General features: G+C 49.8%; 1 protein-coding gene across 3 annotated transcripts in view; it reads right to left on the reverse strand.

Annotated features, from left to right (window-relative positions):
• The window catches only part of sh3d21 (SH3 domain containing 21), a 161,714-nt gene that overhangs the window by 71,028 nt on the left and 74,450 nt on the right, over positions 1-16,236 (reverse strand). For all 3 annotated transcript variants that reach the window (XM_072501976.1, XM_072501970.1, XM_072501962.1), the window contains 2 exons: positions 11,479-11,573; positions 3,743-3,838 (listed from right to left, as the gene is read on the reverse strand). In XM_072501976.1, the coding sequence (XP_072358077.1) occupies positions 3,743-3,838; positions 11,479-11,573 (191 nt within the window). The remainder of the gene's footprint in view (positions 1-3,742; positions 3,839-11,478; positions 11,574-16,236) is intronic.

The following is a 16,236-nucleotide window of genomic DNA, read 5'->3' on the forward strand; positions in this document are numbered from 1 at the left end:
AAGCACTGACTCACAGGCTTCTGGGAGAAGTCTGGAGAGGGCTGGAGAGAGTGCAGAGGAGACGTCTAGAGAGTGTAGAGTACAGTTATAGATAGAGTTTGAGACTAGTATTAGTAGAGTATACATTGTAGTTTGCTAGATTATTGTTCACTATAGGAGTAAATGGTCGAGCTTTAATAAGTAGTGTAAATAAAAATTAGCTTTGTTAATGGACTTAGCTTCTGTGGTCTTTGTGAACTCTGGAACATTCATCCTGATAACAGAATCACAAAGATCACCACACTGGTCACTTCAGAGGGTAAGTGAGTCAGTTGTATAAGGGCAATTTGGGTGGGTAATAAACACCAGCCTTTCTGGGGCACCACATCGTGAGAATGAAAAACATTAAGCTCTGTACACGTTCCCACCGATGAAAGCTGCCAGATTGTTGCAAACGTCCAACTGGTCAATTAATGTCAGAGAGAGAGCGATGGAGCGAGCTGGCCATCTTTATCTGCTCCAGCTTGCATGTAACTCCATTCCTTTTTGTCCTGACCAGGTGATGGATTCCTCCCCCTCCCCCTTCTTCATCCACCAACTGCTGCCATTGCAGTGACCCGATCGTCAATCCCATTGTAGCCATCTGGGATGGCCACATCCCGATTACAAAATGGACACTTGCAAAGAATGCAGGGAAAATTGGACAATGCTAAGAAACAAACAGGTGCAAGCTCTGTCTGTTGATTAGAACCTTAAACTCTCAGACAGGACAGAAACTACCAAACAATCTACATACTAATGAGCCATCTCCGGGGACAAAAGGGAAACATTTAGATACACAATGTTAGGACAGACTCCCCGGCGCCAGAAGAAGATAAGACAAAGCAGACTGACAGTCACCAGGACACGCCCAGCGATCAGGGAACCACCCCTCTATTGGAGGAAGATTGATACGACTGATTGGGAAAGACCCAATTAGTTGAGGCCAAGTTCAAGGCCCGCCCAAAAGCGCGCAAAGCCCTTTTTAGGATAAAAGATATTCCCCAAGGGAGAATCTTCCTTCTTTGGCTTTGGCTCTCATCGAAGAGAGAGACCTGCCTAGCAGCTGCATCAGACCAAGTAAGTCCCAAGTCAACGCACGCTACGAGATAGACGCTCCTAGTTGCTACCCTGTAAACAGCTCAACCCAGCAGCCTCAGAACCGAGCAACGGCCATTGTTCCTCTGACTGAGTGGGCACCCGAAGCTAAGTATAGGGTTTAGTAATAGTGGTAGTTTAGTTTGTAGTGTTTATGCATGAGGAGATTTGACTGTGTGTAAATAAATGAGCATTGCTTTTGAACCTACTAACTGGTGTATCGAGTCATTGATCAGTATTCGGTTCTGAACCTTGTGGCGGTGTCGAAAGATACCTGGCGACTCTTGAGCAAACATAATTAAACAGAACAAATTAAGAGCCAACCAAAGAGAGCAACATTTACTGGCGACATCTGACGGGACTCGACTTAGAAGTGGCCTAACCACTCCGAGAGAACCCAAAATTTGAATTGAGATTCCAATTGGAAACAGACAAACCACAAGCGTCAAAACAGTACTGATCAAGCCTCTGAGATTCAGAAGTGTGTTAATGCATGCGTACTAACAGGGATATAAGGTAAACATGAGAGATTTTGTTGCGTAAAACTGTCGGGAGTTTTGTAGGCCGGAAATTAGCGTAAGCCGTACCCGTGTTTACATCACCACTTTATCACCCCCTGTTCCGAATTCAGTAGAGAACCTAGATAGAGTAAATGGCAATGAAGGCAATGGAACGCCTTATGAACCCCCAGGAATTCGAGGTCGCAGCGACCAGTAGAGTAGGACAGAGTCCCGTTTGGGAAGATGAGATCAGGAAATATCTCAAAGGGAAAGGATGGCCCCTTTGGAGTGAATTCTGCAATAATGAGGAAACAGGTCCCGGGAGTATAGGACATACTTGGTGGGAGAACCTGTCAGAGATCCACAAGAAGAGCTTAGAGAAAGCTCGCAAGCCGATGGCAATCATGTCCTGTTTGGCACAATTGCGAGGCACAGAGGAGGTCATTAGGACGCTCCGTAGAGAGATAGAGGAGAGAGAGGTATACCAGTGAGGTAGACGTGAGTGAGGTAGAGAAAGAGAATCGAGATTTAAAAGAGCAGTTAGCAGTGAGGGACAGAGAGGTGGATGATGCCAAGTGGGCACATCAGTCTTGTCTCACGCATTTGAACAGTTTTCAAACGCAATATGATAAGGCCTACCAGGACACGCAACGTGCAGTCTTGGTAAGACAAGAAACAGAACAGCAAGTTGAGAAATTGCAGAAACAGTGCAATGATTTAAAAGCAGCTCTACGAGCACTCCATACTTCCACAACGGAACAAAGGCAGAGCTCCATAGACCATGCAAAGTGCCGGAAGCAAATTGCAGAATTGCAATCTCTGCTTTCTGTTCAAAATGGATTTCAAAGTACATTCGGACCCCAATTAGATCAAGAAAACGGCCCCGATTGGCAGGAATTGAACGGGACTGCCCATAGATACGTACAGGGGACATGTACGCAGGAAAAATCCCAGAAAAGGAAAGCCCCCCAACCCCCAACCAAACAGGCAGAACGCACCCCCATGAACCCTGTGACCACACACTGCAGGGCCGCAGGAGAAGGAGAAGCAGGCTTCCTTTACACAACCCCGTTAACCGTGACCCAATTACAGGACGCGTGTGGAAAAATTACACCGTTCCTTCCCACTTCAGACCCCCACCAATTCTTCGCGAAAGTTAAACAACAGGCAAACATGTACGGCCTGGACGAAAAGGAGCAAGTGAAGCTCACAGTTTTAAGCCTCGACCCTTCAGTCGTAGCAGCCCTTCCCGACCCACAGAATGTAGGAGGAGGCACACTCCAAGAGATGCACACAGCGATCCTTGATGCGATCGGCTTTACCAGAGGAGACCCCGTAGAAGGCCTAAATATGTGTAGGAAAAAAAAGACAGAGCACCCCACAGCGTTTGCTGGACGTTTGTGGATTCACTTTACCGCAGTTTTTGGAGAGTTAGCCCGCGCCCATTTGTCCCCAGATAATATGGCCAAATGGACTCAAATTTTAGTCTCCCACGCCACAGAAGCAGGACGAAAAACTTGCACAAATTATGACCCCTCAGATGAGGCCCACAATGAAAAATGGGTTTTGAAGAGATTGTCCCGCGCTTGGGAGCAATCAATTGCAGGCAAAACCGCATTTATAACACCCGATGAAGAGCAGGCAGAAATGAACCCAGTTAAAGCACACCAGAACCCAGCATGGGTAAATGAGGGCAGGAACAGCCAACCCAACCCAAAGCTCAGGAATGTTACAACTGTGGACAGCTAGGACACTTTGCACGAGAGTGCAACGCGCCCCAAAAGCAGCAGAGAAACCAACAGACAGGCACCCTAAACAGGAATAAGAGCCAACCAAAGAGAGCAACACCACTTCACAGAGTCTCTTACAATCTGCATTCACCGGCCTCACGAACATGAATCCTGAGGTATAAAATAATTAGGCTTTCTTGGGCCTCGGCACTCAGGTGCTGGGATATTTGGTGCCTCACACATCCCAAAATGTTCACCGCTGAATATCTATGCCTGGGTGTGACTCCAATATTCTATATGCCAATGATCCCATTCAGTCGGACATCTGGTGAGTTCATCCAACCCTGTGTTTGATCCCTGAATATCTTTTAATAAACAGCCAGAAAGGCATCTCACCTCTGTATCTTCTAGGTATGGGACCACGCAGTTGTTTGGGAATAGCCCTTGGGTTCCGTTCAAATATCCTTCCCACCAGCCATACTCCTCTGTCTCCTGTTAACAGAAATAAATCAAAAACTGCTGCTTAGACAGGGATGGGGTGGACAATTCAACTGGAACCAAACCAACCACCGTAGTTAGTCCCTGCAATATACTTATAGCCAAGTTCACACTGCAAGACATTTTAATTTATATGAGGTTAGATTTATACTTCTTTTTACAGCTACTTTAAAATTCAAACTAGGATTGGAACATGAAAACCAACCTCATGACCAAACTTTCAGTTACTCGCCCTTACACCTAATTCGGGCTCAGTGTCAATCTGGGCGGCACGGTAGCACAGTGGTTAGCACTGTTGCTTCACAATGCCAGGGACCCGGGTTCGATTCCTGGCTTCGGTCACTGTCTGTGCGGAGTCTGCACGTTCTCCCTGTGTCTGCGTGGTGTTTCCTCCGGGTGCTCCGGTTTCCTCCCACAAGTTTAGACAGACGTGCTTGTTATGTGAATTGGCAGCCCCCCTTGACAGACATGTGCCTCTGCAATACTGGTTGAAAGCATTGGACACTGGCAGACCCAGCTCTTGCAGCAGCAGCAATGCAGTTTTCAGTTCAATTTGCAACACCCTCCATCCCAAATGTCTTTGCCGTACAGGCGGGGCCTGTCAAAAGCCCGGCGATATTTTGCTTCCTGTTTAGCACAGGGCTAAGTCGCTGGCTTTGAAAGCAGACCAAGGCAGGCCAGCAGCACGGTTCGATTCCCGTACCAGCCTCCCCGAACAGGCGCCGGAATGTGGCGACTAGGGGCTTTTCACAGTAACTTCATTTGAAGCCTACTTGTGACAATAAGCGATTTTCATTTCATTTCACCTCCAGACTCGATGACTCTTCACTCCAATTCTGATTGCAACAACTTAAACCCATCCAAAATTCTGTCATTCGGATCCAATGCCATGCTCAGTCCATTCCACCTCATCCCTGTGTGCCGAAGTTCTTTGGTTCCCCCTCCCTTACACAACAATTTCAAAAGCCAAGCCTTCAGCTTTAACTCTCTCCAGGACCTTGTCCCTTTCAACATCAGCAACCTTGTCCAAGCTCTATGCCTTTGTCTGATTCCTGGTCGGATTCATTTCTATTTAGAATCATAGAATAGGACCTCCGGTGGCGGCCGTGGAGTGAGTGGTCGCATATTTGGCAGCTCCCGCTCATGGTGGTCTTTTTGTGGCCTTTACGCCGGTTTGTTGCAGGAATTTTGTCAGAAAAAGATGCAGATGTTAGAGCAGAAGAGAGTGACCCCTAGTTTATGGAGTTGCGGTCTAGAAGTGCCAGGGACAAAATGAACCAGTTGGTTGAGGTGAGTGAGGAGCGGACAACGCACGCAGAGATGGCGGATGTGCTGAGTCTGGCCCTGTCAGCTCAGCAGTCGATGGACCAGTTGGAGAGCTTCCTGAATTAGAAGTTCACCCAACGGCTGAAGGAAAGTTCGGAGGACCTGGCCTTGGCGGTGGACTCAATCAAGGCGGTGGTTGGCCGCGCGGAGACGAGACTGGCAGCCAGGTACAGGTGATCCAGAGGTTGGAGGACCAGGTGGGGGAGCATGAAGAGCAGTCCACCTCGATGGCAGCAGAGATTGGGCTGATGCATGACCAGCAGAAGTGATTGATGGAGAATGAGGAGGACCTGGAGAACCGTTCTCGGAGGCGGAACATCCGGATCGTGGGTCTGCTGGAGGGAATCGGAGGATCGGATGCAGGTGTGTACGTTGGGAAGATGCTGGAGAAGCTGCTTTGGGAAGGTGTGTTTGACCGACTTTTAGAGATAGATCGGGCCCATAGGGCACTGATGCGCAAGCCCCAGGGGGGGTGAGCCACCGAGGGCGATGGTGGTACGATTGCATCGGTTCCTGGACAAGGAACGCATCATGAGGTGGGCCAGGCAGACGAGGCGATGCACTTGGGAAGACGTCGAGATTCGGGTGTACCAAGACCTGGGAGCAAAGCTCGCGAAGAGGAGGGCGCGTTTTAATAAGGTCAAGTCGGCCCTGTACAAGAAGGGTTTGGGTTACTGTACCCGGCTCGCCTATGGGTGACCTATGGGGGCCGGGAGCTGTACTTTGGCTCGGCGGAGAAGGCAGTGGACTTCACGAAGGACGAAGGAAGACCATAAACTTTGATTGAGGAGAAATTAACTACGTTGTGAAAAACTTTGGGTCTTTGTTATTTGGGTTTCTTTCGTTTTTTTCCTGTTTTTCGGTTCTGTTTGGGGTTAGATTGGTTTACAGTGCTTTGTTAAGGAATGAGGGGTGGGTCACTGTGTTCAGACCCTGGGAGGGATTGTTTGTTTGTCTTTACTTCTTGCCTTTGTTTTGACTGCTTGCCCTAAGCACGAGGAGAGGGGAATCAGTGGGGGGTTAGGATGCTAGGCGCCTTGGGCGGGGGCTGCCAGTCTAGCTGGTCAGGCTAGTTCACGGAAGCAAAGTGGGGGGTGAGCTGAAGATCGATGTGGGGGAAGGGATAGGAGGTAGAGTGGGAGTGGGGGGGGATTATACTGCTGACGGGGAGGGGACTTTCAAAGTGGAGGAGGAGGATGGATGATGGTAGCTGCGCGAGGACGGGCCAGGGGAGGTGCGGGGCATGGGCCGCAGACTGGCCTAGGAGAGGGTTTGGCTGATCAGCAGGAGAGGGGGGCGGGGTGCCCCACAACCAGGCTGCTCACGTGGAACATTCGGGGACTGAATGGGCCAGTCAAAAGGGCCCGTGTGTTCGTGCACTTGAGGCAACTGAAGGCGGACTTGGCTATGTTGCAGGAGACACATTTGAAGGTGGGGGATCAGGTTCGGTTAAGGAAGAGATGGGTTTGACAGGTGTTTCATTTGGGGTTGGACTTTAAAATGAGGGGTGTAGCGATCTTGGATAATAGGCGGGTAGCATTTGAGGTGGGGAATATAGAAGCAGACCCGGAGGATAGGTATGGTATGGTTAGTGGGAAGCTGGAGGGAATGGCCGTGATGTTGGTAAATATATATGCCCCGAACTGGGATGACGTTGAGTTTGTTAGATGGGTTCTGGGGAAGATCCCGGCACTAGATTCACATTGACTGATTAGGGGGGGAGATTTCAACACGGTCCTTGATCGAAGGTTGGACCGGTCGAGTTCTAGGTCTGGGAAGGTATCAGTTATGGCAAAGGAGCTCCGGGGGTTCATGGAGCGCATGGGGAGGGTCGATCCTTGGAGATTCGGGAGACCGAGGAGCAAGGAGTTTTCGTTCTACTCCCATGTGCACAAGGTATATTTCCGGATAGACGCTGCTGGCCGAGGTGATAGATGCTGAATATTCAGCAACAGTGGTGTCAGACCACGCCCTGCACTGGGTAGATTTGCAAGTTAGCAAGGGAAAGCCCCAGCACCCGCCATTGAGGTTGGATGTGGGGCTGTTAGTGGAGGAGGAGGCGTGTGAGCGGGTGAGGGAGGCCATCCGGGGATATATAAAGATCAATGACATGGGTGAGGTTTCACCGGGGGTGGTTTGGGAGGCACTGAAGGTAGTTATTAGGGGCGACCTCATTTCAATTCGTGCCCATAAGGAGAAGGCCAGGCGGGTGGAGTTGGACAGAATGGTAGGCAAAATTTTACAGGTGGACAGGAGATACGCAGAGTCTCCGGATGATGGGCTTCTGAAGGAGCGTCAGAGACTATAACCGGAATTTGGGCTCCTGTCCACAGGTAAGGTGGAGGGACAGCTGAGGAGGGTAAGGGAGGCGGTTACGAATATGGGGAAAAAGCCAGCAGGATACTGGCGCATCAGCTGAGGAAACGGGAGGCGGCGAGAGAGATTGGGAAAGTGAGAGATACAGGGGGGAAGGTAATCCTGGACCCGGCGGGAGTGAATGATGTGTTTCAGGAGTTTTACAGTAAATTGTATAAATCGGAATCTCCAGCCGGGGAGGAGGAGATGAAGTGATTTCTGGGAAGGGGCTGGAGTTCCCGAGGGTAGCTGAGGCGTTGGCGGAGGGTTTGGGAGCCCCAATTGGGCTTGGGGAGGTTATAGACGGTTTGGGGGAGATGCAATCAGTTAAGGCCCTGGGACCAGATGGATACCCTGTTGAGTTTCATAAAAAGTTTTCTGGGCTGTTGGGGCCACTCCTTGTAAAGGCTTTTAATGAGCCAAGGAGCTGGGAGTGCTCCCCCCAACGTTATCGCAGGCATCAATTTCCCTTATTTTGAAGCGAGTCAAGGATCCGGAGAGCTGTGGTTCGAATAGGCCTATCCCCCTGTTAAATGTGGATGTGAAATTGCTGGCAAAGATCTTGGTCACAGATATAGAGGATTGTGTTCCAGGGGTAATAGGGGAGGACCAGACGGGATTTGTTAAAGGACGATCCCTGGCGTCCAACATTAGGCGGCTCCTAAATGTGATAATGATGCCTGCGGAGGGGCGTGAGGTCAATGTGGTGGTGGCCATGGACGCAGAAAACGCCTTTGATCGGGTAGAGTGGAAGTATCTGTGGGATGTCTTGGGAAGGTTTGGGTTTGGGCAGGGATTTGTGGATTGGGTCCGGTTGCTATATCAGGCACCGGTGGCGAATGTAAGGACAAACCGAGTTCGATCAGAATATTTTAGTCTGTGTCGGGGGACGAGACAGGGGTGTCCACTCTCCCCACTGCTGTTTGCCCTGGCCATAGGGCCTTTGGCAATGGCGCTGAGTGCATCAAACGTTTGGTGGGAGATAGTGAGAGGGGGGTGGAACATAGGGTCTCGCTCTACGCGGAAGATTTGCTTCTTTATATAACAGACCCGTTGGGGGGAATCGCAGGAATTCTGGGAATACTGGAGGAATTTGGCCGGTTCTCAGGTTACAAACTGAATATGGACAAGAGTGAGGTTTTTGCGATCCAGGCAAGGGGGCAGAAGAGGAGACTGAGGGAGATGCTGTTCAAAGTGGTGGGAGGGAGTTTTAGGTACCTGGTGATTCAAGTGGCAAGGGACTGGGATCAGCTCCATAAATTAAATTTGAGCAGGGTGATTGAGGAAATGAAAGCAGACTTCCGTAGGTGGGACATGCTCCCGCTGTCATTGGCGGGGAGGGTACAGGCTGTGAAAATGACAGTCCCCCCGAGATTGCTGTTTGTGTTTCAGTGTCTCCCAATCTTAATCCCTCAGGCATTTTTTAGGAAGATGAATGCAGCGATCTCGGGTTTCATATGGGCCGGGAAAGCCCCGGGGGTGAAGAAGGTCTTTCTTGAGCGGGGGCGCGGTGAGGGGGGCTTGGCCCTTTCCAACTTTATTAACTATTACTGGGTGGCCACCAGTCGTGGGGGAGGGGTCGGTGTGGGAGCGAGTAGAGGCAGCATCTTGCAAGGGCACGAGTCTGAAGGCTTTGTTAATGGCACCTCTGCCATTGTCACTGGCTCGGTATTCCACAAGCCCTGTGGTAGTCGCAGCCCTGAAAGTGTGGGGGCAATGGAGGCAGCACATGAGATTGGAGGGGCGTCGGTATGACCACCGATCTGTAATAATCACCGGTTTGCTCCAGGGGGGCTGGACGGTGGAGGTGGGAGCGGGCAGGGGTTGAGAGATTTGGGGATCTCTTCATTGAGGAGGGTATCCCGAGCCTGGAGGAGCTAGAGGCAGAGTTTGAGTTGCCAGGGGGTAATGGGTTCTGGTGCTTACAAATGCGGGATTTTGGCCGGAGGCATGTTCCGGGCTTTCCTTTCCTCCCACTAAGTGGACTACAGGAAAAGGTGATGTCAAAAACAGGGGTTGGGGAGGGGAGGGTCTCGGAAATATACAAGGAACTGATGGACTGGGAAGGGGTTCCAATTGGGAAGGTGAAGAGGAAGTGGGAGGAAGAGCTGGGAGGGGAGATGGAAGTTTGGTTATGGGAGAAGGCCCTGAGGAGAGTCAATGCATCCTCGTCGTGTGCCAGGCTTAGCCTGATCCAGTCCAAATGGTCCACAGGGCTCATATGACAGTGGCCCGGATGAGTAGGTTTTTTGAGGAGGTGGAGGACAGGTGTGGGCGGTGCGGAGGAAGTCCTGCGAACCATGTACATATGTTTTGGGCGTGTCCGAGGCTGAGGTGAGTTTGGCAGGGATTCTCAGAAGTCATGTCAGAGGTCTTGGAAGGGAGGGTGATTCCGAGTCCAGAGGTGGCAATATTTGGGGTGTCGGAAGATCCGGGAGCCCAGGGGGAAAGAGAGGCTGACGTTTTGGCCTTTGCCTCCCTGGTGGCCCAGAGGTGGACTTTGCTGGGGTGGAGGGACTTGGAGCCTCCAAAGTCGTGTGTGTGGGTCAGTGACATGGCAGAGTTTCTCAGGCCAGAGAAGATTAAGTTCACCTTAAGGGGTCCATTACAGGGTTTCGCTCGGAGGTGACAGCCGGTCAGCAACTTATTTAAGGAGAATTGACCATCAGCAGGGGGGGGGGGGGGGGGGGGGGGGTGAGGGGGAGGCATGGAAGTGATGAATAAGGGCAGGGAATCATGTATGGGTAGTTAGGGCTGGGGGGAGTTTGGTGTGTTATTATGGGTTTTTTGCATGTGTTGGATCTCTATGTTGTTTGAAATGTTAAAATGTTAAAGTTATAAATGCCTCATTAAAATATTTTCTAAAAAAAAAGAATCATAGAATAGAATCATAGAATTCCTACACTGCAGAAGGAGGCCATTTGGCTCAGCAATTCTGCACCGACTCTCTGAAAAAGCACCCTGCCTAAGGCCAATCCCCCGCCCTTTCTCCATAACCTCACCGAACCCACACATCTTTGGACACTAAGAGGAAATTGAGCGTGGATAATCCACCTAATCTGCACACCTTTGGACACGAAGGAACAATTGAGCCTGGACAATCCACATAACCTGCACATCTTTGCACTGTGTATGAAAACCGGAAAACATGGAGGAAACCCACGCAGACATGGGGAGAAAGTGCAAAATCTACACAGACTCCCTCTGTGGGATTCTCCTGCCCACCAGCTGTGTGTTCCTCGGGGGAGTGTCCTCGCCATCCGCGGGATTCTCCATCTGGCCACCTGACAATGGGAATTTCCATTGTGGCCACCTCATGCCGCCGGTAAACCCGCGGGCGTGGGTGCAATACCAGCAGAACAGAGAATCCCGCCGACGGAGAATCCAGTCCCCTGTTTTTAATTAGAAATCCAGCGGCAAATGTGCTTCCACCTTCTGGAACTGTCTTTTTTCTATCAAGTTCCACCCCAGCAAGACACTCCCCAAAATATCTTTGATTATGCTTTTTCTCACTGTCCAGTTTCCTTTTATATTTTCACCACCTTAAAGGCTATTTTATTACATTTACAGTCACTCTATTAGTGCCAGATTGTTGCTGTCTAAACCTTCCTGGCCTTTGGAAATCGGAGCTTATCTAATGCAATACAGCCCCGCACTTTATTCCTAATGGTGTCAGCCGTGGATCAGACAGCGTGCTTATCTCTTCAGCACTTGCATTCCATTCAGCACCTCTTTCCATTCTTAACCTGAAAGGTCCTACCATCTGAACTAAGGGAATCCCCTCCCATCAAAACCTGCCACCAGGTTAAACCAGAAAGAGGCTACAGGGAAAGCCTTTATAACCAATTATTTCTGATCACAAGTTTGCAGAGTTTGCTTTTTACATCAGGATTGTATGTGATTTATTTTATTGAAGCTCATGGGTGGATTTTTACATTAAGAGGAGTGATTACCTTCTTTAAAATGAGGATGACATCTCCGATGTGCAGACTGAGTTCGGCATCTGTGCTTGCAACATAGTCAGATATTGCCTTATAATATTCCTTTCCTGAGAAGAAAAATCACTCCATTAAAACATAGTCAACTAAATTAGTGAGGACAATGTTAGTTGCCCACACGAAGCAGAAATAAGGCAGAGGGGCTGGTAAGATTGCACAAACAACTTCCAAATTAACCAGTTTATAGTTACTGCACAATACAGATATGATACTCAAGCCTGGGAAACGCCTTTTTTTTGTCCAGGAAAGATATGTAAAACTGCTGTTACATTGGTTTTCTGCTGCCTTGGCTCGAAGACATAGAGGCTTGTTTCATTTCAACTTGATCTCTAGGTTGCTAGCTTTCAGGCTTGGGGGCAGGAAACAGCCCTGTCTGCTCTCTGAGACTGCTAGGTGTTAACTGTCTCCTTGGATTCTCAGTCAATTTTACCTTTGCAACTCTTTGATTATGCCTTCTGTGTATTTGGCTGTCTGCCCCTATCAATTTCCTTGACTATACATTAACATATGTACACCTCACAATATTCCCAATCGTCTATAAACTGTTTCTCTTCAGAAGCTATTCAAACCTGATTATTATCTAAATGGCTTATAATCACGTTATTGAGAGAGATGCACATTAATGTGGCCTTTCCTCTCCTGTTTACAGCTGTCTCTAGGCAGATTTCTTCCTATTGCTGGGCATCTTGCATCCTATTATGTTTTGTTAAATTAATTTACTGCTGTTGTGAGACAGATTCATGACAAGAGGGACCTGCCTGTATATGTGTATAGATCATTGAAGGTGGCAGGACAGAAAGGGAGAACAGTTAAGAAGGCAGATAGTAATCTGAACTTTATTAACAGGGACATAGAGTATAGCAGAGGGCAGTAGAGCAGAGCTGCTGATTGGCTGTTGCGGGGGAAATTTGCATACGTCCGTGTGTTCACCCTAACTTGAAGGTGTACCTGAGCAAGAGACCCTAGCTGTTCAAGTGAAGACAAGCATCCAGCAGAGGGCAGTAGAGCAGAGCTGCTGATTGGCTGTTGCAGGGGAAATTTGCATAGGTCCGTGTGCTCGCTCTAACTTGAAGGTGGTTTGTAGAGGAGCTGTTGTCAAGTGACACTTAAACCCGAAACACTTCTTCAGTGTTTCCCTCCCTACCCCCTCCTCGAACAAAAAAAAAACAACCGGATCGGCCCAGACCTGCTGGAAGTGTACGAGAGTATGCTTCTGGAAGGCAGCATGTCAGAGTCCATGAGGAAAGGCAGCATCACCCTCATCTACAAGCAGAAGAGGGAAAGGGAAGAAATTCGAAATTGGCGACCCATTTCACTGTTGAATGTGGACTACAAAATTCTAGCCAAGGTCATCGCCAATCGGGTCAGGTCTGCTCTGGAGTCGGTGATCCACCCTGACCAGACCTGTGCTGTACCCGGCAGGAAGATCTCTGATAGCCTCGCGCTACTCAGGGATACGATCGCCTACGTGCAGGACAGGGGGGTGGACACTTGCCTCATCAGCCTTGACCAGGAGAAGGCTTTTGACAGAATATCACACACCTACATGATGGATGTGCTCTCCAAAATGGGGTTTGGGGAGGGAATTCGCAATTGGATCAAACTGCTCTACACAAACATCTATAGCGCAGTCTCAATCAATGGGTGGGAATCAGAAAAGTTCCAGATCAAATCTGGAGTCAGGCAGGGCTGCCCTCTCTCCTCTGCCCTTTTTGTGTGCTGCATAGAACCTTTTGCCGAGTCCATCAGGAGGGATCCGGGCATAAGAGGAGTGACGATCCCAGGCAGTGGAGGCATGCAAGTCAAGGCCTCCCTGTACATGGACGACGTTGCCGTCTTCTGCTTGGATCCTGCGTCTGTGCGCAGGCTCTTGACCACCTGCGACCAGTTTGAACTGGCCTCGGGAGCCAAGGTAAACCGTGGCAAGAGCGAGGCCATGTTCTTTGGGAACTGGGCCGACCGGTCCTTTGTCCCCTTCACTGTCAGGTCAGATTACCTGAAGGTGCTGGGAATATGGTTCGGAGCTGCTGGGGCGTGCACCAAAAACTGGGAGGAGCGCATAGGAAAGGTAAGACAGAAACTGGGCTGGTGGGAGCAACGCTCCCTCTCCATTACGGGCAAAACCCTGGTCATCAGGTGTGAGGTACTCTCGGTGCTACTGTACGTGGCGCAGGTCTGGCCCATAACCCGACCCTACGCCACAGCAGTCACCCGGGCCATCTTCAAATTTATCTGGCGATCCAAGATGGACCGTGTCCGAAGGGACACCATGTACAAACCTCTGGAGAAGGGAGGGCGGAACGTACCCAACGCCTCCCTCATCCTGTTGGCCACCTTTGTGTCCAGCTGCAGCAAGCTGTGTGTGGACCCCCAGTATGCAAACACCAAGTGTCACTACATACTGAGGTTCTACCTGTCCCCGGTGTTACGAAGGATGGGCCTGGCCTCATTGCCGCGGAACGCTCCAAGTAGTTGGACCGTACCGTACCACCTGTCCTTCGTGGAAAAGTTTTTGAAGGAAAACACCTTTGACCACAAGGCAATGAAGCAGTGGTCAGCACGTAATGTCCTCGAGGCCCTCAGGGAAAAGGAGACCGTGGAGGACGTGGGATGGTTCCCTGAGCAGACTGCCAGAGTCATCTGGCAGAACGCCTCATCACCAGAACTTTCAAACAAGCACCAAGACCTAGCTTGGCTGGTGGTGAGAAGGGCCCTCCCAGTCAGATTCTTCATGCACACCCGAAGGCTCTGCACCAATGCACGCTGCCCTCGGAGTGGCTGTGGGGGAAATGAGACGGTCACACACCTCCTTGTGGAATGTGCCTTTGCAAAGAAGGTCTGGAGAGAGATTCAGTGGTATTTGTCAAGGTTTATCCCGAGCAGCTCTGTGACACAGGACTCTGTGCTCTACGGACTGTTTCCAGGGACACACACCGAGACAAATGTCAACTGCTGCTGGAAGGTCATCAACTCGGTAAAAGACGCTCTTTGGTCTGCCCGAAACTTGCTGATCTTCCAGTGCAAAGAATTGTCCTCGACCGAGTGTTGCAGACTGGCACATTCCAAGGTCCAGGACTACGTGCTGAGGGACGCACTCAAGCTTGGGGCAGCTGCCGCCAAGGCGCAATGGGGAAAAACCACTGTGTAAGGTCTTTCCAGCAAATGTACACCGAGGGGCGCGTAACAGTGTAAAGCCCCTCGGTCTGGGCAACCAACACTCCAATGTATAAAGCAAACATGACACTGTAAATATTTAAGAAGGAATTGTAATGTAAAGAGTGATATGTGTATGATAATATCAAAATTGAATGAAAGAAAGTCAAGGCAACATGTAACCCTGCCGGAAATGTACAGTCAAGACAATTTGAAATGTTTCTGTAATGCTCATGATAAATTTTTATGAATAAAGTATATTTTTTTGAAAAAAAAAAAAAAACAACAACCGCTGTAAAGATCAAGAGGAAGGTTCGAGGGCAGGTAGAAGTAGAAAGAAGTTGAACTGTGATGTCACAGCCTGCAGGTAGGGGATTGGCTGGTGACTGGCAAGTAGTTTTTCTTTTATTTTCCCTCAGGTGTTATCGTGTGGGGCGCAGGAGTTACTAAGTGAGTGCTTGCTGAGAAGGGTAGTGAATAACAGGTAAGCTCTTTCTTTCTTTTTCTTTTTTATCTAGATGGGATGGCAGGGAAGGTAGTGCAATGTTCCTCTTGCAGAATGTTTGAGGTGAGGGAGGCCGTCAGTGTCCCTGCTGCTTTCATCTGTGGGAAGTGCACCCATCTCCAGCTCCTCAGAAACCGCGTTAGGGAACTGAAGCTGGAGCTGGATGAACTTCGGATCATTCGGGAGGCAGAGGTGGTCATAGATAGAAGCTTCAGGGATGTAGTTACTCCGAAGAATAAAGATAGATGGGTGACGGTGAGAGGGGCTGGGAGGAAGCAGTCAGTACAGGGATCCCCTGTGGTCCTTCCCCTTAGTAACAAGTATACCGCTTTGGATACTGTTGGGGATGACGACTTACCAGGGGTAAGCCATGGGGTACAGGTCTCTGGCACAGAGTTTGTCCCTGTTGCTCAGAAGGGAAGGGGGAGAGGAGTAGAGCATTAGTCATTGGAGACTCCATAGTTAGGGGGATAGATAGGAGATTCTGTGGGAACGAGAGAGACTCGCGGTTGGTGTGTTGCCTCCCAGGTGCCAGAGTGCATGATGTCTCGGATCGTGTTTACGGAATCCTTAAGGGGGAGGGAGAGCAGCTCCAAGTCATGGTCCACATAGGTACCAACGACATAGGTAGGAAAAGGGATAGGGATGGAAGGCAGGAATTCAGGGAGCTAGGGTGGAAACTTAGATCTAGGACAAACAGAGTTATTATCTCTGGGTTGTTACCCGTGCCACGTGATAGCGAGACGAGGAATAGGGAGAAAGAGGAGTTGAACACATGGCTACAGGGATGGTGCAGGAGGGAGGGTTTCAGATTTCTGGATAATTGGGGCTCATTCTGGGGTCGGTGGAACCTCTACAAACGGGATGGTCTACACCTGGACCAGAGGGGTACCAATATCCTGGGGGGGAAATTTGCTAATGCTCTTCGGGAGGGTTTAAACTAGTTCAGCAGGGGCTTGGGAACCTGAATTGTAGCTCCAGTATACAGGCGGTTGAGAGTAGTGAGGTCATGAGTAGGGTTTCAAAGTTGCAGGAGTGTACCGGCAGGCAGGAAG

This window comes from Scyliorhinus torazame, chromosome 1, assembly GCF_047496885.1.
Source record: "Scyliorhinus torazame isolate Kashiwa2021f chromosome 1, sScyTor2.1, whole genome shotgun sequence".
NCBI classification, from domain to species: Eukaryota; Metazoa; Chordata; class Chondrichthyes; order Carcharhiniformes; family Scyliorhinidae; genus Scyliorhinus; species Scyliorhinus torazame.